The sequence below is a fragment of the Eptesicus fuscus genome, chromosome 1 (assembly GCF_027574615.1).
Source record: "Eptesicus fuscus isolate TK198812 chromosome 1, DD_ASM_mEF_20220401, whole genome shotgun sequence".
Taxonomy (NCBI): domain Eukaryota; kingdom Metazoa; phylum Chordata; class Mammalia; order Chiroptera; family Vespertilionidae; genus Eptesicus; species Eptesicus fuscus.
In genome coordinates this window covers 113,366,727-113,392,956 of record NC_072473.1, presented here as the reverse complement: position 1 = coordinate 113,392,956, position 26,230 = coordinate 113,366,727, and the positions used below count along the sequence as shown (strand labels likewise).

Here is a 26,230-nt window from a genome sequence, read left to right as displayed (position 1 = left end):
AGGGGCGGGGCGTCCGGCGAGGGCGCCCCCCCACGCTTGCAAGACCCTACGCCCCCCCCCCCCCCCCCCCCACTGAATCTAAAGGGAGAGAGAATCGCACAGAAAGCACGAGCAAAAACGCTCGATCTCCGACCCCGAGCGGCGTTGCTCGGCTCCCCCCCCCCCCTTCCTGGAGCCGGGGGCTGGCAGGGGAAGGTGGCTCTGTTCTTCCCCCGTGGCCAGTGCGGGGTCTGCGGCTGCCCGGCGAGGTTCCGGCTTCCCCCGGGCTGGCTGGGGGAGCCCCGAGAACTGCAGGCCCGCCCCCCCTTCCTCCTCCTCCTCCTTCCCCTCCTCCCCCACGTGTCCTCCCTGAGCCCAGCGGCCTGATCCCAGCACCCTCGCCCCACCTCCCTCCTCCTCCCGCGTCGCCCGCTTCCCCGGCGGCGTGGAGAAGAGCAAAGTTGCGACAGCGGTCGGGGGCTCTGTCCAGGTAAAGGGGGTGCGGTGGGGGGTGGGGGGACGGTGCGGCCCTGCGGCGGGGGCGGAGGGAAGATAAAGAAACTTGCTTTCCGCGGCCCCCACCCTGCGCGGGTTCGGATCTTGCGTGGACCGAGCCCTCGTGGCGAGACGCGGCAACGCCGCCCGGACCGAGGCCAGCACCGGGACCTGGACCCGGACCGCCCGCCTGGGCCAGATCGGCGGTCGCAGGCAGCGGGCCAGGCCAGCACCCAGGCAAGGGCGGGGTGGGTGACCGTACACCGGACCGAACGGGGGACTCCGGTGGCCTGGGCGCGGGCCGAATCCGGACCGGGCCGAGTTGGGTGGCGAAGTAGGACGTGGATTCGGGGGCGGGGCGCCGCGGGAGGGGGAAACCAGGCCCGGCCGGACCGGCCTGGGCGTGGGGGTGGGGGGCGAGTTCGGGGCACTTGCTGGGCTCGGGACCGAGCCGTAGGGCGGGGCGGCGCTAGGGGCTGGGCCGGACCGTGGGGAGAGGGCGAGGGGAGGGGGAGCCGGGGGTGGAGTAGGGGCGTGGAGTTGTGAGCGGGGTCTGGCCTCTGCCGGGGGCGAAGGTAGATCCGCGGGGCCGCCAGCGGAGGGAGGGAGGCCCGCGGCAGCGCAGCGGCGGGGAAGGCCAGCTTCCGCGGAGTTTGTGCCTGGGCTTCTCGGGCTCCCGCCTCCTCATGCGCACAAATGGGGCTAGGGGACCGACTGGTAAGCAACTGCGAGTGTTAGACGGTGTTCAGCGGCAATTCAGGGAAAATCGAGAAAAAGACACCGTCTGCAATTATGCCAAACCTCCCACCCACTTCTTAGCATCTGGATTCTGCTCTCAGGGGGCCGCGTACCCTCCCCGACCCAACCCTCTGATTCTCTAGCATTCCCACTGCCTCCCCCCTCCCTCCCTTGGCCATCTGACCCTCTTAGGGGTATGTGTTTGGGGTGAACGGCGGCGGAGGAGGGCGGGGGGAGTGCACTTTCCCTCCCGCCAAGGCAGCCTAGTTCGTATCTTATTCCTACATGTAGCGTCGCTTCGAGTCGCGTGGACATTAAGGTTTAGATAATCTACTACCCACTATCCCCTCACCAAGTGATTTGATGGCTTTTAAGGAAAGGGATGAACCCCTGGGTTTCCATGCCCTGGGTGAGGTTTGAGGATTGCGGTCCACCCCCAGCTTATTTCCACTACCAACCCTTTTCCTTATGAGCTATTCTCATGGGAATTCGAACTTGGGTGGGGGGAAACGGGAGTATTAATGTGCTTCTCTATCTCTACACAGGGTCGGTGTGCCAAGGACGTCTAGTCTCAGAGGGAAAGTAGACACCAGTCCAACTCGGGTCGCCCCCACTACTACCTCGGTGAGGGGGGCAACGATAAAAAGGGGATACTGGTGGGTAGGGGCCCATCATAAGGGAACTGGCTGGGTAGTTGCTCCTAGAGGGACTCCGTTTCTTGGCGGGGAGGGAGACAGGAGCCTAGGTTTCAGGGAAGGGATTCTGGGGAGGGAGATGGGGGTGACGACGAAGCGGGGGGGGGGGCAGTGGCGGGAAGAAGGGGGAGTCACGCCCTGCCAGCAAGGGGAGCCTCCCTAAGGCCCTTGGGAGAAGAGGACTCAATGCGTCTGCTCTGTGATGCCCAGCAGGGAAGATCTGGGGTCTCTGGATTTGCACACTAGATCAGGCACCAGTGGCCTGAGAAAGTCAGGTCGGGCATTAGGTGGAGAGCGTTGGAAGAAAGAGAGAGAACCCTTAGGCCTTGGTGCACTGATCTTTTCTTTTCCTCAACCTCTCCCTTCGAGGGGCGTCGAGGGTGGGGGCGTGGGGCTCATGCAGCCCCTCAGATAGAGCTCCTCCGCCTTTCCCGGGAGTCTAGCTCTTTGCCCGGCTTGTTTCAGCCACCGCCGCCTCCCTCTCCGGAATCGGCTCGGTCCTCGCAGTGATCCCCTCCTCCTCCCCTCCCCTCCCAGTGTCACCGGGGCTCTTGGCTCTGCCCCCTTCGCGGCTGCCTGCTCCCAGCTTTCGTCCCTCCCTCTCTTGCTTACTCCCTCCCTTCTCCTCCTCCTCCCGATTCCACCCCCCCTGACAGGCGGCATTCTGGGAGTTGTAGTCCCGTGGAGCCTGGGCTGGCGCCGCCCGCGGACCCCACCGGACTCCACTTCCCGTCGAGCCCTGCGACCGGCACCCACTCCACCGGGCTTCGCTCGCACACACAAGACACACACACACCGCTCTCCCCCTCACTCTTTCGCTCGCCGCGGTTGCTGCCAGTGTGTGGCTCTGTCTCTCCTCCGCTTTGCTGAGCCCTCCCTTCTTCCTCTCAGTTCCTAGAGTCCGACCGCCGCCGCCGCCGCGGAGAGAGACGAGAAGGAGGTCGGTGGCGATAAGGGGCGGAGGGGGGCATCAGATCCGGGCAGTTAGGAGGCGGGTGGCGGTACAGAAGGGGTAAGAGAGAGCCCGGGTGGCGGCCTGAGCCTCCCCGCGGAGCCGACCGGAGAACAGGTGCGTCTTTTTTCTCTCTCCCCCAACCCCTCCACCCCTTTTGGCTCCCCGGCTTTCTCGTATCCCCCACCCCCTGCTTCTTTCCATCTTAAGCCTTTTCTCAACCCTGTCCCTTCTTCGCCCCGCGGCCGCTCAGCTGCCCCCCGGGGGCGCCGTCCTCTTCATGTCCCCGGACGTAGTGCTCCCTGGAGCTTGCTCTGGTCTCGCCCCTCCCTTCGGGACTGCTCCTCTCCACTTCGTACCCCATTCCTGCCCTACCCTACCCCCACCTCACCCCTCTCCCTCAGCCAGGTGAGACTTGTTCGCTAGGATTTGAAAGAGTCTTCTTACCGGCTGGGCGGGGGTCTCCATGGAAACGGGGGTCTGGTTGATCCTAGGGGGGAAACCATTGGTATTACCCCACTCTTCAGAAAAGGAGGTGGAGGCTATCGTTTTGTTAACTACCTGGCCCCAACCCCCAGATCCAGGAATTCGAGGATCGGAAGGGAGGATGGCTAGCAGGGCAGGGCGAGAAAGGTTGTGTGTGTGTGTGTGTGTGTGTTTTGTGTGTGTGTGTGTGTGTGTTTTGGGGGGTTACTGTCCGTGATGAAGTCTTTAAGAGACCGGGAGAAAATATCCTCCAACCTCAGAGGGGAGGTGCGACGGGTGCTCTTCAGGGCTGCGTTCTCCCCGGTGTTAGGGTGCAGGAATCGTAGGGTAAGGGGTACCCTTAGGTGGCGGCGGGGCCTGGGTTCGGGAGTGGGAGTGCTGTGATGGGGGCAGGGGCAATTATCCGAGTCCCTGGAAAAAAAGGCGGGGGATGACTTCGGAGCGCCCTGGCTCCGCTGCCCTCGCTCTACGGGCGGGGGCCGCCAGGCCGGGCACGGCGGGGAGGGGTCTTAAATTGAAGGGGGGATGAGATGGGGGCAATTCCCATTAGCCCCAGCAAGCCAGGGGGGAAATCCGGCGTGGAAGCTCTCCACCCGCTTCGCGCCAGGCCTGGAGGCAAGTGGTTTGAGAGCAGAGCCGAGGGCTGGAAGGAGGGAGGCTCCAGTTACGGGGCCGGGTTTCGGGATCAGGGGCAATCCCCCAGCCCTTGGAAAAGGAAGGCGAGGGATGGCCGCGAACCCCAGGGTTCCCCCACCCTGGTCCTTAGGGGCGTGAGGAATGGACAGCAGGCCCAGCAGAGATGGATTCGAACGGATCGCGGCTGGGGTGTGGGGGGGCGGCTTAGCGGTGGGCTTCGGGGGGGAGCAGTCCGGCGGCGGGGCGGGCGGGGCGTGGGGCTCCGGCGGGCGGCGGGGCGGGGCCGGGGCGGTGCTGCCGCCGCCGCCACTGCTGCTCCTCCTGCTGGGGCCGCCGCAGCCGCTGCCGCCGTCGCCGCCGCTGCCGCCGCTGCTCCTGGGCGGGGAACGGAGGCCAAAGGGAGTCCCGTGCCGGGGCAGAGGGCGCAGGCGGTGCACGGTGGGGAGGGGGCAGTCCCGGGGGCGGGAGCAGGCAGAGGGGTGGAGCCCCGACGGGGGGCGGTACGAACCGGGACGAAGACGATGAAGAGCCCCGGGGGCCGGTGCGTGGAGAACGAGGTGCTGGGAGAAGGAAGGGGGGGTTGGTCCCGCGACGGGCCTCGTGGGCTTGACTCCTCGAGGTTCTTCTTCGGGACAGAGCCCTGCAGGGGTGCCCATTAGCCCGGGAAGGGATCGAGAGGTGAACTGGACGGTGGAGGGGGCCTTCCTCGCCAGGGTCCCGCCGAGAGGAAGGCTGGGCCAGAGGGACGTCCGGGGCAAGGCTGGGAGGAGCTGGCCGTACCTTGGCTGGGGATTTCGAGTTATGGAGGTGCGGGAGATTGCTGTAGGGAAAGATGTGGTTGAGGGGAAAGGCGGGAGGGAAGCACACTGCAAACCTGTGAGGCCAATAGCACAGGCCAGTGGGGGTGCCCTTCTATTCCACCCACACTTCTCCCCTCCCCCAGTGGAAGCACTATGTTTTTTGTTTTATTGTTTTGAAATTTTAAACGTTGAGTGTAGGAGCTGTCGATGTGGTGATACTTATTCATTCTTGGTGTCTGCCAGAGTAGTCGGTAGGTAAGGAAGGGCGTCTTTTGGCTCGGATGCATCTAGCTCAGGGTTTAGGACCCCTTTAGGCGAGTAAGGGAAGGGGGTCCCGGAACTTGTGCGACAGCTGAATACTCTCAAGACAGTTTGGAGGTCATCCCTGTGGCACAGAGGTGGTATACTATTGCAAAATTCTTTGCTGAGACTTCTGGGGATGCAGTTGTAGGTTAGCGTTACCCTGGAAGCCCCATGGTTCATTGGGCTTAGAAGACTTTCTCAAAGTCACATTGTTGGAATGTTTTTTTGGGGGGAAATGAAGGGGAATGTATTCATTTGGGGTTGGGAGGGGATTAGGTTGATAATAAAATTCCAAGGTTGAAGGGACTTTAAAGGTCATCTAGTTCTCTGTTTGCCTGTCCTATCCTTGAATGTTAGGATAGGGGGAGGTTTATTTTGGGGGGAGATGGTAGGCAGCACAATGGAGCAGAGTTTAGTTTAGTACCAGAGTACTCAAATTGGATGGTGATTTCACCATGTGGTACCAAAGAGGACAGTATATAGGAAAGAAATTTGGAAGATTCCACTGGGGAGTAAATGGGGTAACCCAATCTCGAGAATCACTCAGAGGCTCCAATAAGAGTAACAGATGGGGGGAGGAACCTGTAAAATTTTGATTAAGAAGCAAAGTTAGTAGGAAAGACTGGGGGAGCTAGGAGGAGCAGGGAGCTTGGTGACTCATTCAGAGAATCTGAAGGTTGATAGAGTTTAGGAGGGACATAGCTCTCTTGACTAAGCCATGTGGATATTGATAGGCAGACGCATCTTTTGATGTGACACCTGAGGCAGCTTCCCTTGGGGTAGATGTTGGGGGTGGGAGGCACAGGCTATGAGGCACAACTCAAATGAACTTTTAAGAGGGCTGACCCTGTTACCAGCTTTGCAGAAAAGGTAGGTATGTTTCTTTCCATTTTGGCTCTGAGAAGTCACTGATAGAGGAAGAGGAGGGGACTCAGATGCTTGGGTTAAAGGAGGACTAGTTCTTTAGAATAGGTCAACAAAGAAAACATAGCAAATTGTTGGGATAGGGCAGAGGAAAGCTAAGTCCGTGGGAGACTCTTCTTTTGGAGTCTGGATTGGGCAGAGTGGAGGGGAGTTCCAGAAGAAATGGTGGCGGTACCAAGGGTACTCCTAGATCTGATGTTGTGATTTACCAGGTGAGTGGAGGGAGGATGCCTTTTTTTTCCTCAGTGTCATAGACTTTCTTGGGAAGCAAAGGAGGTTCCTCCCAGGACCTCTTTGCTTTAATCATGCTGCAGTTCACTACATAGGAAAAAAAATTCGTAAAGGTGGCAGAGAATCTCATACGACAAATCTGGATAATGGATTTTAGAGAGGTACTTCTTTCAGGGGAACAGAATTGTGGGTGAAAAGGACTTGAACACTATAAAGAAGGGAGGTAAAAACAGCGTCTGGAAGAGGGTTGGTTGGGCAGTGAAGGGGGAAGAAAGGTGATCATCACTGGTCCCATGTTAGGGCCAACTAAGGGAAAAGTGAAACCTTGAAATCTCCAGGATAATGTTTTCCAAAGTAAAGTTGGAAGAAACTTTAAGGCTATTTACACTTCCATGCTAGAATCACTAAGGTTGAGGCAAGGGAGAAGAGTGATCTTGGGTAAAAATAGGGTTGAGGAGAAACCGACATGTACTAGTAGGAAGAAATATAAAAATATTTACCCATAAGGAAATAGAGAATCTACAGATAGTGTATGGCTAAAAATGCAGAATGTGAAAGAAAGAAGACGTGTACTCAGGTGTTATCTGGAGCTGGTGTCGGAGAAGGTAAAAACTTGCCTTTGGTAGCCGCTACTTTGGGAGGGAGAGCCCAGGAAGCAGAGGTTAGCTGAGATCCATGGCTTACAAGTTTTAGCATTAATTAGAAAATCTATACTAAATAAGGATACTGAATGGGGGGAGGAATTCATGGTCCTAAGTAGAATGGCCTTGAAAGAAGGAGAAAGTGGGAATACACCAGTTTTCCCAGTCTGCAAGTGGGAGGAATTCTAGATATAAGGAGGTGAATGATGGAAATTCCAGAGTGAAATAGGATAAAGAACAGTGAACTGAGAGGCTTGGGCCAGAATTGGAGGGTAGGGTGGGGCATGGAGGAGAGGTGCTAATCAGGAGTTGAACATCTGGAGTGGTTCATTGATTCTAGGCTGAGTTAAGTTTGAGATGGAATAGAAGGGTCACAGGGGATAGGGAGTTGTTTTCCAACATCAACAGCATATGAAATTGAGAGAGGAGGAGTTCATGGTTGAGTTGGGTGGGAAAGTGAACCCTAGAGTGGAACAGAGAAAGCTGGGGAAAGTGGACATTATTGATAGGATAAAATAGATGGGAGAAGCCACCGAATGATTACGCAGGGAGTAAGGAAGGCTCTAGACCTTTGAGTTTTTAAAAAGAAAGGAAATTTCACTTTGCTCGAGTTCTAGTTAGGTATGACTTTATGCTTGCCAGAACGTTTGGCTTTAAGGCCAAAGAGGGAGGTAATAAGAGGTAATCTACCTTTCTGCCACTAGGATGCTGGTATAGTGTTTTACATAGTCTGACATGCAAACTAGGCTTTGTTAATGCCAGTTTTTGAATGCTCATCCTTAAAATAATGTAGAAACTGTTCTCTTTCCAAATCTACCCTTTCTTACTGTTCATAACTTAAAAGCAGTTTTTTTATGATGAAAACTTTCTTATGTGAACTGAAGTTGAATTCTGGTCAAGAATAAGATTTAACTGTTTCTATTCCCATAATTCATAAATTCATATGTGCTGTTCTGTTTCCCTGTTTGTTTTTTAAGCAGAAACCACCCTTTCCCCATAAAACATTTAAAAATAAATAATTGTTTAAAAGGTGGCAGCAGGCTTCATTTCAAGGTCATATTTTCCCTGATCAATGAATGGTGATGAAATTGAAAAGAGATGATTTATTATTTGTAAAACGTGGTAATTTTCAGATTTATTTGTGAGGCAGTACACATCTTCATTTGGATTTTAAGAAGACCTTAATTAAGCTAACTGTCTGTGAAGAATTGAGAGTACTGATGAAGAATTGAGAGTACTGATGGGGCAGGCAAAGCTTTGTGTTGCAGACTTCTTTATCTACTGTCTGCTAAGAAACAAAATTTGGTTACCTCATTGCTAAGGTATGCCTAGAAATCTTAGTGTTAGTGCCATTTAAGGGTACAGTTAAGTTTTGTTATAATGCTGGTGTCCAGGGATAGGAGAACAAGCAGTTTTTTTATTTTTCCAAGTTCTTTAGAGAAATGCACTGTACGTTACCCTAATCCCTGAGAGGAGTCAATTCACTCTTTACCTGGATCCAAGAGGTATTTTATAGTGATGAGGTTTTACTTGGTTTAATTTGGTCGTACCATACGCACGTTAGAATTTTATGGTGGTTCTTAAACTTCAGCATGCGTCAGAATTACCTGGGGCTTTGGAGACATACAGCCTCAAGTTAGAGTCCTTTCTCTTCTACTTCCTAGCTGGGTGGCAGGAAGCAAGTCACTTAACTTTCTTGAGCCTTGATTTGCTTATCTATAAAATGGAGATGATAATCCCAATCTCGTAGGGCTATGAGGATTATATGAGATGATACGTATATATAGTACCAGGTCCATAGCAGGTGCCCAATAAATGGCATCTATTATTATGTTATAATCTAGTTTTTCGTATTCAATTGTGTCCTATGACAATACCTTTTATAGTACACTGTGGTAAACTTGGTGGCAGCACGAAAGCTGTCAATAACGCCCGAGCACACTCCCTTTATATCTTGATTCTCCTTGCTCTTTCTCCACATTCCTGCTGTATTAGTACATATTTAGCATTTACAAGGTGGTAGGAAGAAATAGCTTGGCTCATCACTGCATTATTGCATCCATCTTTGAGGTGGAAGTGGCAGCTTCTTAAACAGCTGTGCTATAACACTGTTCGACATTTCAGGGCAGGAACTGAAGAGTGTATATCCAGTTGAAACTTCACGGGACATTTTGGGCCATGCTAAAAACATGACCCAAGACTAGTCTACTGGGGTGACATTTTAAAAAACCATTGCTTTCTGAAAAGGACTGCTGTGTTTCATTATGACTGGTTGGGCTTTCCAGCTGTCTTTGACATCTGGAAGTTCTACAAAAGCTGGTATATAGAGCCTGGGCTTGGTATGGCTCTATGAAAAGGATATTCATCAGCAATTTGATGGGAGAGAATAACATCTCAAATAGCTCAGGTATCACCAAACCAAACTTCTAAGCAGGTGGTGGGCTGTAAAATAGCATCCCTCTCTGCTGCCAGAGTGGACTTTGATGCCAACAATCAGTTCTGCCAGTATAAAGGGAAAGTGATAGCAGCTCAGTTTAAAACAGATGCGTTAACAAATTACAATTGACCCTTGGACAACGCAGGGGTTAGGGTTGCCCGACCCTGCAGAGTTGAAAATTTGCGTATAATTTTTTTTTTTTAATCCTCACCCGAGAATATTTTTTCCATTGATTTTTGGGAAGAGTGGAAGAGAGAGGGAAAGACAGAGAGAAACATCGATGTGAGAGAAACACATCGATTGGTTGCCTCCTGCATGTTACCTGACCAGGGCCCGGCCCAGGGATGAACCTGCAACCAAGGTACGTGCCCTTGACCGGAATCGAACCCGGGACCCTTTGGTCCCCAGGCTGATGCTCTATCCACTGAGCCAACCCAGCTGGGGCACCCCAATGCTTTTTATATAGGCTTCTTGGTTGCCATATGACGTAGAGAGGATTTCTGTTTTTTCAGTGGTTTAGCAAGTATTTATTGAGTACCTATTGTGTGCCTTGTATGTTGCTAGACATTATGGGGAGGGTGATTAAAATAAATATAAAATATTGTGCCCTGGATGGTGTTGCTAAATGGTTAGAGCATCGTCTCATATCCTGAAAGGTTGTGGGTTCTATTCCCAGTCAGGGTACATATGTAGGTTGTGCGTTTGATCCCAGGTCGGGAATGTATGGAAAGCAGCCAGTCAATGTTCTCTCTCTCTCTCCCTCTCTCTCTCTCTCCCCCCCCCCCTCTCTAAAAATCAATAAGTTTGTCCTCGGGTGAGGATTTTAAAAAAGTATAAAATGTTCTTTCTTGCCTTAAGGAACCTATAGACTGGTAGCAGGTTGAGCCAATATTGGCAGTTTGAAATTATGTGAGTTAATAGTATGTATGTGTGTGTGTGTGCGTGCGCACGCGTGCGTGCGCACATGTGCATACCTTTGAATGAGTAATATATAAAAAATGAGTTGAGCCCATAGTCTGGGGTGAGAGAACAGAAAAAGTAGCCTGATAATGACCTCTCCAAATATTTGTGTAAGAGGTCCAGGAAACTTTAAAAAGGCCAGAGTTTGGTGAGGAGGAATCCTCTTTTGATAGAAAATTCCATATCATGAGTACAGTATGTTGAAATGGAGAGAGCTGAGGGCCACTGTCATAGTCCAGGGCGGGGAAGATACAGAAGCATCACAAAAGGGACTCAAGTCTCAAATTATAATGACTCAACTTTGGAGTGTGAAAGACACACAGAATATTCACATGGTCCTACTGAAGCCCAAGACTGAGGGTATCCAACTCTTATTTTTGATTTAGTAGAAATGAGAAGTGCTCAAAAGAGGACTAGTTACTTAGGGTGACATTTTGAGGTGGCTTTGTATTTTTGAAAAGGACTGATTAATTTTGTAGTGATTGCTTAGGTTTTCTTGATATCTGAGACATCTAAAAGTTATACAAAATCTTGTAGTTAGATCCTAGGTGTAGTATAAAGATTTGATGAGGTGTTTTCCTTAAATGGAGTAAAACAATTTCCTTGCAGCAGGAAATGGGAGTGAGTACTATTTGAATAATAGGAAAAAAAGTATCATGTCAGTGGGTAGAAGAGCTAAACTGACTTGGTAGCATGAAAATATAAATGAGAGATTAAGCTCTAGCCGGTTTGGCTCAGTGGATAGAGTGTCAGCCCTCTGACTGAAGGGTCTGGGGTTTGATTCTGATCAAGGGCATGTACCTCTGTTGCAAGCTCAATCCCTGGCCCAGTCAGGGTACTCGTGGGAGGCAACCAATTGATGTGTCTCTCTCACATTGAAGTTTCTCTCCGTCTCTCCTCCTTCCTTTCACTCTCTCTGAAAATCAATGGAAAAATATCCTCAGGTGAGGATTAACCAATAAATAATTAAATAAAAGACATTAAAACTTTAGTTTTTGCCTATTTCATTGTTGGAGTAGATTGCCTTTTAAAAAAATACATTTAAAATATTTTTATTGATTTCAGAGAGAAAGGGAGAGGGAGAGAGAAAGAGAAACATCAATGATGAGATAGAATTATTAATTGGCTGCCTCCTGCATGCCCCCGACTGGGGATGAGCCCACAACCTGGGCATGTGCCCTTGACCGGAATCGAACCTGCAACCCTTCAGTCTGCAGGCCAACGCTCTATCCACTGAGCTAAAGCAGCTAGGGCTGGAGTAGATTACCTTTGGTCCTTTCAATTGCTTTCATTATTGTCAGTTTTAGGTAGGTACTAGTTTATTGCCATTTTGCATATAACATAGTAAATGGACATAGTGAGGTATGTGAAGGGTGGCTGAGAAGTGGGGGCTGAAGATGCCCTCCAAATCCCGCCCCCCCCCCCACAGTTTAGGCTGTGGGAACTGGAATATATCACTCTTCATGGGTATTGTTGCTGTGTGAATAGAAGATTCCAAATGGATTTTGGCAATTTTAAACATTAAATTGAATGGATGGGGATTCTACCCTAGCGAGGAGATTGAAAAAGGTGTGGTTTGGGTTGAAAAAGATTTGAGAGCTTGTTTGGAGGTTCTAGCAGGGGAGCGCAGCTACTCGTATACCCTTGACCGAAGACGGGTCCTCTCCTCTGGGGGGAAGGTCGTCCTCTTCGGGAGGGACGCACATGGATCGGTGAGGGAGGAGGGGGACACCCGCCTAGCCAGCCAGATCAGCGGAATCAACCCTGGCGATCAATGGGGTGACAGATGTCGCAGCCAGATCGCCCTCACATCCTGAAAAAGGTTTGGATGGTAATGCTGATCAAAGAAGAGCTCCAGCCGAAACCGGTTTGGCTCAGTGGATAGAGCATAGGCCTGCGGACTCAAGGGTCCCAGGTTCGATTCCGGTCAAGGGCATGTACCTTGGTTGCGGGCACATCCCCAGTAGGGGGTGTGCAAGAGGCAGCTGATCGATGTTTCTCTCTCATCGATGTTTCTAACTCTCTATCCCTCTCTCTTCCTCTCTGTAAAAAATCAATAAAATATATTAAAAAAAAAGAAAAAAAAAAAAAAAGAAGAAGAAGAGCTCCAGGGAGATTGCAAGCACTGGCCACTCCATTGAGATGAATGTCTGGCCTCCCAAGGTGACTATTGGAAGTAACTACATTCATTTGAATGAGTAAGTTCTCATGTGTTGAACAGATAGTCAACATTCCTTTGTATCCAGTCTCATAAATGTTTATAGACAAGGTTTTTTAAGATTAATTTTGATTTTTTACATATATTTTTATTGATTTCAGAGAAGGGAGAGGGAGAGAGAGATAGGAAGAAACATCAGTGATGGGAGAGAATCATTGATTGGCTGCCCCTGGCATGCCCCAGACTGGGGATCTAGTCCGAAATCAGCATGTGCCCTGACTGGGAATCAAACCTTGACCTCCTGGCTCATAGATTCATGCTCAACCATTGAGCCATGATGGCTGGGCTATTTTTATTTTTACAAATTTTATTTTTTATTTATTGATTTGAGAGAGTGAGAGAGCACACACAAATAGATTTGTTGTTCCACTTGTCATGCATTCACACATGTGCCCCAACCTGGGATTGAACCCTCAACCCTGGTGTGGTGGGATAATGCTCCAACCATTGAGTAACCCGGCCAGGTAATAGGCAAAATTTTTTAAGATGGAGGTACCCATGTGGTCTATGAAGGTTCCCATGCTATAGCTCTGTACGGGCAACTACTTAGCCTTCTCGTTAAATTACAGGAATTAATATATCTGGGAACAGGATGCAATGTCCCTTATAAGACCGATCCCTTGGGATAGAGCCAGTAGATAGCAAAAACAAACAAACAAACAAACAAACAAACAAAAACAGGGGAACTAGAAAGTGCTAAAACAGATTGTCAGGCAGAAGGTTGGGATGAACAGTGCAAAGGGCCCCTTCCTCCTTTAAATTGTGCAGCAGATTATTTACAGTTGAGTGTGTGTGTGTGTGTGTGTGTGTGTGTGTGTGTGTGTGTGTGTTGTGTGTATTTGTGTGTAGTGGTGTGGGGTAGTAGAGGAAAGCAAAGTAAAGTGATTGTGTAGGAAAGTATGGTAGGAAAATATGAGGGGATATAGTTACTGTGGGGAATGCTGAGGAGAATATTAGAATAATACCCTCATATGGGAAATTAGTAAATTAGAACAGTTTACATTGGAGAATGTCTTCATTAGGGGATGAGGTTTATAATTAAGTAGGGAAAACAGCAATGTTAGTTTCCTATTGAATACACATGCAAGAAGGCAGAGTGACAAGAAAGGTAAAATCTGCGGTAGAGGTCCCATATCTTTTTAAAAAATGTTTTAAAATTTATTTTTAGAGATAGGAAGGGAGAGGGATAGATAAAAACATCAATGAGAGAAAAACATCATTGATTGGCTGCCCCGCCCCCCTCACTGGGCCCAAAACCTGGGCATGTGCCCTGACTTGGAATCAGACAGGCAACCTCTTGGTTCCTGGGTCTATGCTCAACCACTGAGCCACATGGGCCGGGCAGAGCTTCCATATCTAAAGCCAGGTAAAGTTATCCTTGTTTGGGTATGTGTACACTTTCCTATTGAAAACAATAATTTGGACATGTTTTGACCTCTCTCTAAAGGCACTGTGGTGATTGGGTAGAAGTCATAGCCTTTTCACTTTAGCCCAAGGATCTCAATGCCAATAGTCTCTTGGATCTCCTTGGAGATGTCTTAGATGCTGCTTTCCCCAAATTGAGGTAATGGGTGGACTCTCCTTTGCTTCTGTGAAGTTTGAATATGAATGCCTCTGTCTAATGGGTGCTTCACCCAGATCTCTGGATTTCTATCCCAGCAATAGGTCCCAGAGTTGGTTTTCTTTACTTATTAGTCATCACTGACCCAACCCTCCTTAAATTGTCGACTGGCCACGCCTGTCCTCTTGAGGACAGATTCAGGGCCAGGCTTCAAGATGAATATTTTCCGGCTCTTATTTTTTAAAATCATAATTGCTTCCAGGTCACCAGGCAGTGTGAATCAAAGAAACCTGGGGGACTATTTTCATATTTAGTTTAACTGAGATCTCCTTAATCTTTAGTTTCTAATTTACTGTCTTTTTCAAAAAATATATATTTTTATTGATTTCAGAGAAGAATGGAGAGGAAGAGAGAGATGACAGAAACATCAATGATGAGAGAGAATCATTGATCGGCTGCCTCCTGCATGCCCCACACTGGGGATTGAGCCCACAACCTGGGTATGTGCCCTGATGGGGAATCGAACCATGACCTCCTGGTTCATAGGTCGATGCTCAACCACTGAGCTACACAAGCCAGACTCTAATTTACTATCTTGATGGTAGAATCCAACATGAATAAATGGACAGGTTTCACATTATGTTGTTCATGATTCTGGGGAATTTGTCCGCTGGACGAATACTCTGGTCATTTTCAAGGTTAACTTTTTATTTTATTTTTTTAAAATATATTTTATTGATTTTTTACAGAGAGGAAGAGAGAGGGATAGAGAGTCAGAAACATCGATTAGCTGCCCCTTGCACACCTTCCACTGGGGATGTGCCCGCAACCAAGGTACATGCCCTTGACCGGAATCAAACCCGGGACCCTTGAGTCCGCAGGCCGACGCTCTATCCACTGAGCCAAACCGGTTTCGGCCAAGGTTAACTTTTTAATTAAAAAATAATCCTCACCTGAGGATATACTAATTGATTTTAGAGAGAGGGAGAAGGAAGGAAGAAGGGAGGGGAGGGAGGGGGAGAAAGAGAGACATCGCTGTGAGACAGAACATCAATTGGTTGCCTTCCCTACGATCCAACCTGCAAACTTTTAGTATTTCAGACAATACTCCAACCAACTGAGCCACACCGGGCAGGGCTCAAGGTTAACTTTTTAAACAGTTTCTACCTTGGTAAAAAGCATTTGTCAGATGTAGATGCTCTATTACCTCATTTTGTGTCCTTCTCTTCCTCATATGCATGACGACCATGCTTTGCTTGTAGTTGTGAAATCTGCTTGTTTGGGTATCTTCATTTCAAAACAAAACCAAAAAAGTCTATCCAATTGTAAAATCTTCTTTGATATTTTAGTGCTGTCCATCCCCTATGACCAACTCCCCTTAACCCTGAAATGGGCTCTAATTTGATGTTCTCTCCCTTTTGATAACATATTCTCTCGAAACTTTTCTAAAATGTCTGTCTTCAGTGCTTCCCCACAGTGTTTCAGTTTGGCCCATGATGGTGAAATATTTTAGGTTCCCCTATTTCATTTTCCCCCTTTTGGTTGTTATATCCTATGGGCTTCTCTTTTATGCCTTTCACACTTGCCCTTGTCTTCTAGTTTTTTGTTTTTTTTTTTCTTCCTTTTGGATTTTTTTCCCCCAGAAAGATTTTTACTTTATTATGGTTTCTCTTCTACCTGCTCGTTCCCAGCTTCACTGCTATTTTCACCATTTAAAAGTTATTGTTCTCCTATTACTCCATTTTCTTTTTGGTTTTTCCTGTTTCATAGTTTGGTGGTTATGTCTGGCTGCCTACTTGCTGCTGCCTGCTTGTTGGATTCATTCTCTTGGATCTTGTTCGTACCTTCTACTTATGTGTACATGTGCCTTCTAAATAGAAAAGTTTTATTTGTGTGTTTTTTTCCCAACCACACTTAACCCTTTGGGTTGCTGGAGCAAGTGCTCTCCTTTATTCTCACCATGAGTTGAATGTGTCCTTTGAGTTTTCCTCCACAAAGTGGGGCTAAGTCACTGTGGTCCCACTGCCTTCTAAGTTGTGACCAGCATTTGATTCTGGGGCCATGCAGCTGTTCATTTCTTAACAATTATATGGTTGTGACATCTGGGAAAATCCTTTGAAGTATTTCATATCCTTATGCCTGTGCTTCCTGGGTCACATGGTGTTACCAGGTTTCTTCCAAGTTCCTTTTAAGAATTTTGCCTTTTGCCTTTGATGTGATGGTTCCCATCAGAGAGAGAGAGAGAGAGAGAGAGAGAGAGAGAGAGAGAGAGAGAGAGCAAGTGAGAGATTGGAACACACACCACACATGAGTGTAGGTGCTATGAGCAAAAGAGCAAGTGGTATACGAGTGTGTACACCAGCGGAACCTATCAAGTATGGTGTATCTGTAAGGTTTTTCCTTTACTCTCCTCTCTTAAGAAGTAGTGTACAATTGAGCGGTTAGTGATTTGATTGGACATGCTAGTAAAACAAAACCCTAGACCTACTGGATTAAAAACTCCAGGGCTGGGACCTACAATTCTTATGTTTTGAACAAGCACCTCAGTGATCCTGACTTGGGAAACATTGATGTCTGTTAGCCATCTTGACTCCTCCCATCCTGTGTGGGCATTGGCACCATCAGTGCCTCTTTAAAAGTTCCCTTTGCTTATTCTCCAGCTCAGGAGGATCCATTCTTTCCTGCCTATGCTTTCTATCCCTCCATGTCCCTCTCCTGCAAAGGCTACTGTTAATTAGCAACAGTGGGCTTCATATAGGAAGAGATGTTGCTCTGACAAAAGCACAATTCAAGAGTGGGAGACCAAGATTTAAACAGACGTTTCATCTTTGGGAGCTTGTGAAAATGGGGTGTCCAGTATCTTTTTATTTATTTTTTGTTAATCCTTACCCAAGGATATTTTTTCCATGATTAAAAAAATGTTTTTATTGATTTTTAGAGAGAGAGGAAGGGAGAGGGATAGAGAGATAGAAACATCGATGAGAGAGGAACATCATGGATTGGCTGCCTCCTCGCATACCCCCCCACTGGGTATCGAGCCTGCAACCAGGGCATGTGCCCTGACCAGGAATCGAACTGGTGACCTCCTGGTTCCTAGGTTGACACTCAACCACTGAGCTATACCAGCTGGGCTCCATGATTTTTTGGAGAGAGTGGAAGGGAGGGGAAGAGACAGAGAGAGAGAGAAGCATTGATGTGAGAGAGACACATTGGTTGGTTGCCTCCCACAAGCACCCCAGGGACTCTGGAATGATCCTGCAACCAAAGTATGTGCCCTAGACCAGAATCAAACTGAGGACCCTTTAGTCCATGGGCCGTCTCTCCAACCACTGAGCCAAACTGGCTAGGGCCAGTATCAGTTTTGATCTCTAGGTAGTCATAAAATGAGTGTTGTGTGGTAATTATTTTGGTTTTTACTTGGTTTTCTTTCTGTGGTTGTTATTTTGTTTTTGGGGACAGGAGTCTAAAAACTCCTTTATCTAGGTGATGATATTTTTTATGTTGTCCTGTTTCCAAATGCCAGGATTTCTCCCTCTGATTTCTGTCCCAGGCCCTACATGACTTTTTTCTGTTGCCACTAAAACTCGTAATTCGTGTTGAAATTTATCTTATGGCAAGAATGACCCCTTCTATGACTGGAGTGTTCCAATGCTTCATAGTGAGAAAAGGGGGAAAAAGTACCTGGTGTATCAGCCAATAGGCTGAGCTGTTGTTTCTTAAACTAGGATATTCCAGGACATTCTAAGAAACAGTCAAAACTTGATTGACCAGGATGTTCAGGGAATGGAATCCTGGTGAACTGATGTGAAGCAGTCAATCTATTTGTCATACTCCTTGTTGAAATCTTTCTAAAATTATGTGTTAACCCATATAACTGTCTTAGTAATATTAAAGATAATTTTCAGAAAAGGCAAAATCATGAGCCTCGTACAGATAAAAAAATGAACACGTGTTAAAGATTTTATTTTACTCATTAATCAACAAGGGAATCAGACAGATGTTATAGATGGTTGAATGTAAAAGTCCGGAAAGCACAAATTTTTACGGAGCAAAGGAATTAAGTTGCAAATGGAGGCAAAACTGGTTTTTCCACAGTAGGGAGGGAAGTCAATCCAAACTCTATGGGACAAGACAGAGTTTGCATATCCATCAGTTACTTGCAATTTGCAGAGGTACAAAATAGCTTAAAGACAATGAACCAGGATAGGATCTGGCAGCTCCGAAAGGGTGTGTGCTATAGACAATTCATAGGGTTTTCATTGAAGTACAACAGTTTTTTTCTGTAGTAAGATGCATGGTGGATACTTTTTTTGGGGTTGATTTTGCTGCTTGTAATTTTTCAGGGTTATCACCTCAATTCTCATCCAGGATTCAGTTCCATGTAACATGCATTTACTAATTACTTACTATATGTAAGACATTGCAGAGATGCTAGAGACAAAAAAGACGGGCAGTATTTCTTTACCTTAAGTAGCTGATTGCCTGGTGGGGGAGACAGACATGCCACTCCCCCAACTAACCACACTGTGGAGGAGAATAAGAATCAGGGCTGCAGTAGAGATAGGAATGAAATCCTTTGGAACCGGAGAGGGAGGAGTTAACTGACCAGGGGCTAGGGCTGGGGAGATGACATGATGACATTTAAGCTAGTCTTGAGGGTGACAGGGAGGAAGAGGGTGTACAGGAGAGACCATTTCAGGGTGAGGAAACAGCAAAGTCCTGAAACTGCATGGCCTGTTCAGGGAAGGGTTAGGATGACAAGGACAGCAGGGGAATGGCAGGGTGTGGCCGAGAAGACAGAGATTTGAGGCTAGTCATGGAGGGTTCTGAATGCTGTGCTAAGAAACACAGGCTTGATTCTGAAGACAGAGGAAAGCTATTGAAAGCTTTTGAGAAGGGAGGGGATGATGGGATCGAACTGGTGCCTTAGAAGATGAATTGATTGTATAATCAAGAGATTGAAGACAGAGGGACCAGTTTAGAGGCTATTGTAATATTCTGGGTGAAAGATGATGAGGACCTGCATCCGGGTAGTGGCCAGAGGGGTAGGAGAGGATGGAGATGGCATGATTTAGGCTTGGCTCCTGATTGGATGTGGGCAATAAGAGAGAGAAGGAGTTGGAGATGAGGAAGGTGCTGAAATTTCCAGGCTAGGAGATAGTGGTGCTATTGACTAAAAGAGGAAACACGCTGGGCATGGGGTGGGGGGGTGGGGAGCAGATTTATGGGAACAGATAATGAGTTCAGTTTGAGACACATTGAGTTTGAGGGGCTCCGTCGACATCCAATTAACAGCAAGTTGTTGGCAGCTGGAAATTCTGGTCTGGGTCTAAGAAGAGAGGTCAGGGCTACAGATACAGGTCTGGTTGAGTTGCATCTGAGGGAGCTCATGAGCTGAGAGACAAGAAGGGGCGGGGCTGACACACACATACACACTGAGGGAGAGAGGTGGGGGTAGTGGAGAGCCAGCAGGAGCCAGACAGACTAGAGGAGGATAAGAGAGGAAGACTGAAGGCTGAGGTGTGAGGAAGGAGAGTGGGGGTGAAGGAAGGAGGAAGGGGAGTGGGAGGAGAGAGTGGAGCCTGAGGGAAGAAGAGGAAAGTGAGATAAAGGAGGGAAAGGACTAGAGGCTTAGAGAGGCAGGAAAGGAGAGAAAGTTGGAGGAAGAAGGGACTGTGCCAGAGAGACATAGGAAATAGGGAGAAGAGAAGCGGGGAAGGGGGAGAGAGAGAGACTGTTGGGAGAATATGAGGGGGAAAGAAAGGTGATGAGGAAGAATAGAGGGAAATAGATTTAGGGGGAAGGGAAGGGAAAGAGATGCGTGGGGGTAGGAAGAGAAAGAGGGAAGGAAGGGGAAGAGATGGGAAAGGGTGTTAGAGGTGAGGAGAGAATGAGCATGATAAGGGCCAGATTTCTGGGGTGGGTAGAGATAGAGAAGGACCCTATAGAAGGCAGCAGGCACAGAGTCAGAACAGCTAGGAGAGGGCCAACTACAGGGAAAGGGGTGATGGCATCACTAGCCTATGCTGCAGAGAAAGGGAGTTAGGTGAGGACCAAGAAGAGAACAAAAGTGTGCAGCTCTGCTCACCCCTCACTGCCTCTTTCCCTTCGCTCACTCCCTGTGTGCCAGACTGGCCTCCTGGCTCTTCCTTGATTTTAGCAGGCAGCCTTAAGCCTTAGGACCTCTGCATAGGTTGTTCCCTTTTCCATGGAATGCTCTTCCACCAGATAGCCACATGGGTCCCTTTGCTTCCTTTAAGATGTTGAAATGTCTTCTTCTCAGCAAGACCTACCCTGATCACCCACTTTCAAGTTGTAGCCCATTCTGTCTCCCACCTCTGACCTTTGCCATGCCCCTTGGCCTGTGTTATGCCTCCTTCTAACACCACAATAAATATAGAATCATTTAATGTGTTTATTGTCTGTCTCATCCCACTAGAAGATAAACTCCATGGAGGCAGGGGTTTTGGTTAATTGTTGAATCCGCAGTACCTAGGACAATGCTGGCACATAGTAGGAGCTCAATAAGTATTTGTTGAATGAATAGTATAACTGTGTTGAATATGCGCAATCTCTGAAAATTGTTTAAAGAATGAATTAAACAAATCCCTAATATGGCTATGAGTTGCTTCTTTGGAAAGTGGAGAATAGCATAAAATTCTGGTCACTGTAGGGTTCTGTTCAATTGAACCTTGATGAATAAGGCTTTTGGCTAATAAGTCAAGAGTTTAAGGATCTCAAGATAAGTTTATTGGGTAAATGTCTCTTTTTTGATGCCTCATTTTCTCTAGAAGGTGAATTAGCTGTGCAGTGGTTGTTAACCAGTGAGAGAGAGCTGGACATTGGCTGGTGAAGGGGGTGGTATGTCATGGGGGTGACAGACTGAAGGAACAAGGATAGAAATGTGTGGTTCTTGATGGAACATTGTTGTTTGCTTCTTTGCTTATTTGTGGTCACAGTACAAGGAGTATTGCATCTGATTGGAGGAAGCTTTAAAGCAGGTTAGATATATGCATCACATCTGTATAACTCCCAACTTGAAATCAGAATAGAGTATTTTTGAAGGGCTTATAATGAAAGCATGTGCTTCCTCTGGAGAGCTTAAATTGGCTACGTCACTCAAATACTTCAGTACCCATGGATTAGAATTGACGAGAAAAAGATCCCCAGTAGTCTTTCACTGTTCACATATGGGAACGACCCTCTAATTGTAGTTGGTTAGGCTAAATGTGTGTAGAAAAATATACTGTCATTTTATTTGTCTGAAATAGATTGAATTTCCTTGAACACTCAAGCATATCTGTCTTTATGATAATTTAAAAATCACTCTAGGTGATTAACAGCATCCTCATCTCCATCCTGAAACCTATGGATTCCTGAAAAGCTGGTGCTCCCTCATCTCCATTTGGACCTTAATTTCCCATGGTAGGCTGGCTTATGAGAGAGACTGCTTTAACATCTGGGTGCTATAATTACCTTTATTTAAGTGTTTCCTTGTTAAAGGTGGTTAAGCAGGTGGTTACAAGTTTTGATTTTTGGGGGATTCTTTTTCCTCAGGGGAAGTGGCCACAGCAGGTCCTATCTGGTGGTGAGTGGCTGTCATGATCTCTACAGCACCGCTCTACAGCGGCGTACACAACTGGACCAGTTCTGACCGGATTCGCATGTGCGGTATCAACGAGGAGAGGTGAGGAGGCTGGGAAGGTGGCTGTTGCCGGCTTCCAGTGAGCGGTGCCTACTCACCAGGGGGTTAGCCGCAGCAGGGCCTGGGGAGGGACCCTGGGGATGTGGCTGGTAGTCATTTCTAATTTTCCTGAGATAGGACGGGGCTGGGATGTGTGAGTGGCCTGCTGACTTGCCATCCCTGTTCAGATGAAGGTAAGGAGGCCAACAGATGACTTCACCAACTAGTATTTGTCTATACATTAAAAGCTGTCATGCCCTAGCTGGTTTGGCTAAGTGGATAGAGAGTCAGCCTGCGGACTAAAGGGTCCTGGGTTCAATTCCGGTCAATGATACATGCCTGGGTTTCGGGCTCTATCCCCAGTAGGGGGCATGCAGGAGGCAGCCGATCAATGATTCTCTCATCATTGATGTTTCTCTCTCTCTTCCTCTCTGAAAACAATAAAAAATATATATATTTTTAAAAAGAACTGTCAGATGGTGGAATAAGGGGAAGCTCACTCAATTGCAGTTTTTATTTGCTGCATCCACGTTTGGTGCTCAGAATATGTATACGACATTTTTGGCCCTTGATATAAGCCTGGAAGAAAGGCAGTTATATCACTGAGCTTTATACTGGGTACTGTTAGTGGGTGTTCTGCTAACCAGTGCTTTCCTGCCTCACGAGATTAATGATGATTCATAGTAAGATCCTTATCTTCATAAGGGAGATCAAACTGCTTGATATAGTTTTTATATGAAATTGAGAGGTGGTGGTGCCTGCTCGATCTAGGGGTGTGTTCAGTTTTCTGTACACCAGAATAGTTCATTGACTAACCTATGTCATTTTCTGATCATGTCTTGTATGAAGAACACCCAATGTGGCCTTTAGATTTTATATTTGACTTTAATAACTCTTGGCCAGAGCTGTGTGTGATGGTTACAATGCCTCTCCCATTTTTAGAGAAGGCATGGCTTGCTGGTGTTTAGCCGTTGTTTCAATCTATCGCCTGTTTACATTTGATCAATCACCTAAAACATAGAACGATATGGCTTTTCCTAAAATTCAAGATCTGGCGTTTCCCTTGGATAAATCTTAGAAGTGTGTGGATGGGTATGTATATATATGGGGGGAGTGTTGGCAATTTTGAAGGGAAAAGAAATGGACATCTTTGTGTGGATCTTCTTTCTTTTTCTGTTGTTAACTGGAGAAGTGTGTACTTGTCTGAGGTTCTGGTTAGGAGACTAGACCTTTTTTATTTTTTTAAAAAGCCATCAGCACCTGACAGCTTAATGTTCTTTATACTGGGGAACAAATTACAGATGGACTTAAAAGGAATTTAATTTTAGAATATGAAAGTCAAGACCAAGGAAAATAAGACAAACTTCTTCTCAGAGGTGCATGAGAAAGGTATTTTCCTTTGCATATGAGGTATGGCCTTAGATAATTATTATGAGATGGTCTGGGGAAGGCAGGGTAGTGCTATTGATTTGTGTAAGTATTCTTTGGCAACTAGTTGTAAGTGGTTGAGACTTTGATACAGAGATCTGGACTAGAGCCTTCAAAAATATCAATGTATAAGTTACTTTCCTTCACTGTCCATTCTAAATGCCTTCTGAGAAAGGAGCAGGAAGTGGGCCTCAAACCTGATTTTCCCTCTTTATGGACCTTTCTTGGGATGTTAAATTACCAGATATGCCTAGTAGTTAAGAAGACGTTTTAAGCATTGTCACTTCTGATCTCATCGACCCTTTATTGTCACCTTCCCACTGCAGTCTAGGTCATGCTATAGCTGATTTCCAAAATGTGATCTCACCTTATTTTAAAGCCATTTCTTCAGCCCTTTACAACTTGTGGAACTTAAGACATTTTGGGTATAACGCTGCACCTGTGGCTTAACTCTTTTTATTTTAATATTTTTTTTTATTGATTTTAGAGAGAAAGGGAGGGGGGAGAGAGAGAGAGAGATAGAAACATCAATAATGAGAGAGAATGATTGATTGGCTGCCTCCTGCACGCCCCACACTGGAGATCGAGCCTGCAACCCCAGCATGTGCACTGACTGGGAATCAAACCGTGACCTCCTGGTTCATAGGTCGACACTCAACCACTGAACCATGTCGACCGGACTGTGACTTAACTTTTAAAGTTATGTTTGGGAAGCCTGTCCAGCTTCATCAGATATAGTGATGGCTGCAGGGACAGTGGGCAGGGGCTTTCTCCTGGCCCCAGGTGGCTGACTGTAGTAAAACCTCCAGCTAAAGCTCTCTGCTTGCTTGCTTGCTTCCTTTTTGCACCCATTCATTCCTGCATTCAACAAACATTTATTAAACCCATTGAGAACAAACCAGTCATCATGAGACGTAAGTGGTGAGTGCTATAGAGAGACCAGATACAGGTCCTGTGGGAGTCTATGTGCAAGATTGATAAACGTCCTCGGGGAATAAAGGAAGGGAAGGTTTCCCAGTGGCAGTAACATTGGAGTTGGGGTTTAAGGAATGAGTAGGGGTTTGAGGTGAGGGTTGTTGGCCTTTCCCATGTGGTGTGTTTGGGGAAGACCCTGTGTGGAATGAAGCTGGTCTTGGGATGTGGTGGGACTGAAGCAGGGAAAGTCTGCAGGAGCTGGGAGAGTAGGAGCCTGGTGTGTGTCATGTAGTCAGGGAACTATAAAAGGCCTGGTCTGACGGGTGCTAGCCCTTAATAATTAGGAAAACGGCCTGGAAAGGCTGTGGCCAGTTCTGGTTTAAGTTCAACAAAGCCTTGAGCGTAACAGCCCAGGGTCATCTCTGCTGGGAAGAAATTGCGGGATTGATTTTCAGTCCTGATTGAAGCCTGCTTTGACCCCTGCTCCCTCCTCCTGGCCACCTGAACCCTCCTAACCTTGCCTCGTTGACCCAGCTCTCCGGTTTTCCCTCTCCCCTGCAAGCTATTCCTGTCCCAGGTTCTCTCAATGGAGCAATTTAATGTTTGCTTAGTTTTGCACACCCCTCTTCTCAGAGGATTTGAAATGTGGCCTCACGACATTTTCCCAGAGCCTCGGGGGTTGGCACTCGGGCATGGGATGGCTGGAGTAGCCAGGACTGCTGCTCCTGCTGCCACTGCTGCCTCAACCTCCAGTGTCTCTGGGCTGGCAGCTGGCTCTGCACTCTCTGGTGGAGGGCAGGGTTTCTGCTTTCAAGATGATTTTATGCCAGGTGGGGGAGCTAAGCAAGGGGGAGAGGGGTGTCAAGTACATAGCCAGCTCCCCTTTGCATGGTCAGGAGGGGAAATAATGTAAATAAATAGCATTTTTCCTCTGCAGTCCTTCATGTGGAGTTGGTGAACAGGGGGCACTGCCGCTTAGTTTTCCTTGTCACACATACACACCCAAACCATCCTTGGCAAATCTGGTCAGGACATGCTTCTCCTCCCATTCCAAGGCTGGAGGATAAGTCTTGCTTTTCTGGTCTTAGGAGTTGATGTCAAAGTATGTTTTCCCTTTTCCTCAGACCCCCTTTTGCCTCATCCATGAGACCCCTGACTGCATTTGTATCCCTTGCTTCTCCTTACTATCATTTCTGTTTGTCGCCAACAGTCATTGCCAGCAATGGAACCCTCTCACTTCTACCATTAGCTGCCTTTTAAAGGGAACAGTCCACCCCTGCCCCCCCCCATTGCCACTTCTGGGGCCCTGAAAAGATGGGGAGAGGCCTGTAGTGAACCCCTTGCCTTGCCTTTTTGCTTCTTGCCCCAGGTATAAGTTTGGAGTCCGTCAATGGTGCCCTGTTCTAGTGAAAGGGAGGAAGTTAGCACAGCCCTCCCCATTCTCATGGGCTTGACTGCAGTGCCCAGACTGCCCTTTGGCTAGGATGGTGGTGAGGCGGGCACTAGCTACTTTGGGAGCTCAGAGTGAGGGCTCCGAAGAAGGGATCCAAAAAGTCTAGTCAATCTACCTCTCCAGAGGCGCACAGAGCGTTCCAGTCTTTTGCTCCATAGGAACCACAGTGGGCATTTCTGCTAGAGCTTTATTCTTGCACCCAAACCTCCCACTCAGCCCCTCGAACCATAGCTGCTGCCCCGCCGTGTCTTCCCTAGGGCAGTCAGTAGTACGCTCTTTCTGTGGTCAAACCACCAAACTTCCAATGGGTGTTGTCTCTCTTTAACTTCACCCTCCCAGTCTGAACTTCCTTCCTTCCTTTTTTTTTTTTTTTTTTGTCAGGATGTACCATTTTCTAAGATTCTTATCCAAAATGTAGAGAAGATTTTTGAGCAGGTGGGACGGTACAGTTAAGTTTTCCTCCTTTGGGACCCGGATCTCTGGCCTTGAGCCCTTCTCCCTATGATCTACCAATTTGAATTTGGAGTTGGTGGCTTTAAAGGCCTTGCTTTGGGATGGGAGAGAATGCGGTGGTGCTGGGAGATATCAAGGAGAGAGTGGAGAGTTGGCAGGGGAGAGGGGCAAGAGGAAGGGGCTGGCTGGAGTTCCATGCTACTCTACAAGGTGGGAAGAGGTACCCTGGAGGGAAAGAAGT

At 47.7% G+C, this 26,230-nt stretch overlaps 1 protein-coding gene across 1 annotated transcript in view; it reads left to right on the top strand.

Annotated features, from left to right (window-relative positions):
- Window positions 1-410: 410 nt before the first annotated feature.
- BCORL1 (BCL6 corepressor like 1) overlaps window positions 411-26,230 on the top strand; it is a 66,498-nt gene continuing 40,678 nt past the window's right edge. The window contains exons 1-4 of the mRNA XM_054708669.1: window positions 411-469; window positions 1,758-1,836; window positions 12,356-12,475; window positions 21,614-21,743. Of these exons, the coding sequence (XP_054564644.1) occupies window positions 21,658-21,743 (86 nt within the window). The 5' untranslated portion in view covers window positions 411-469; window positions 1,758-1,836; window positions 12,356-12,475; window positions 21,614-21,657. The remainder of the gene's footprint in view (window positions 470-1,757; window positions 1,837-12,355; window positions 12,476-21,613; window positions 21,744-26,230) is intronic.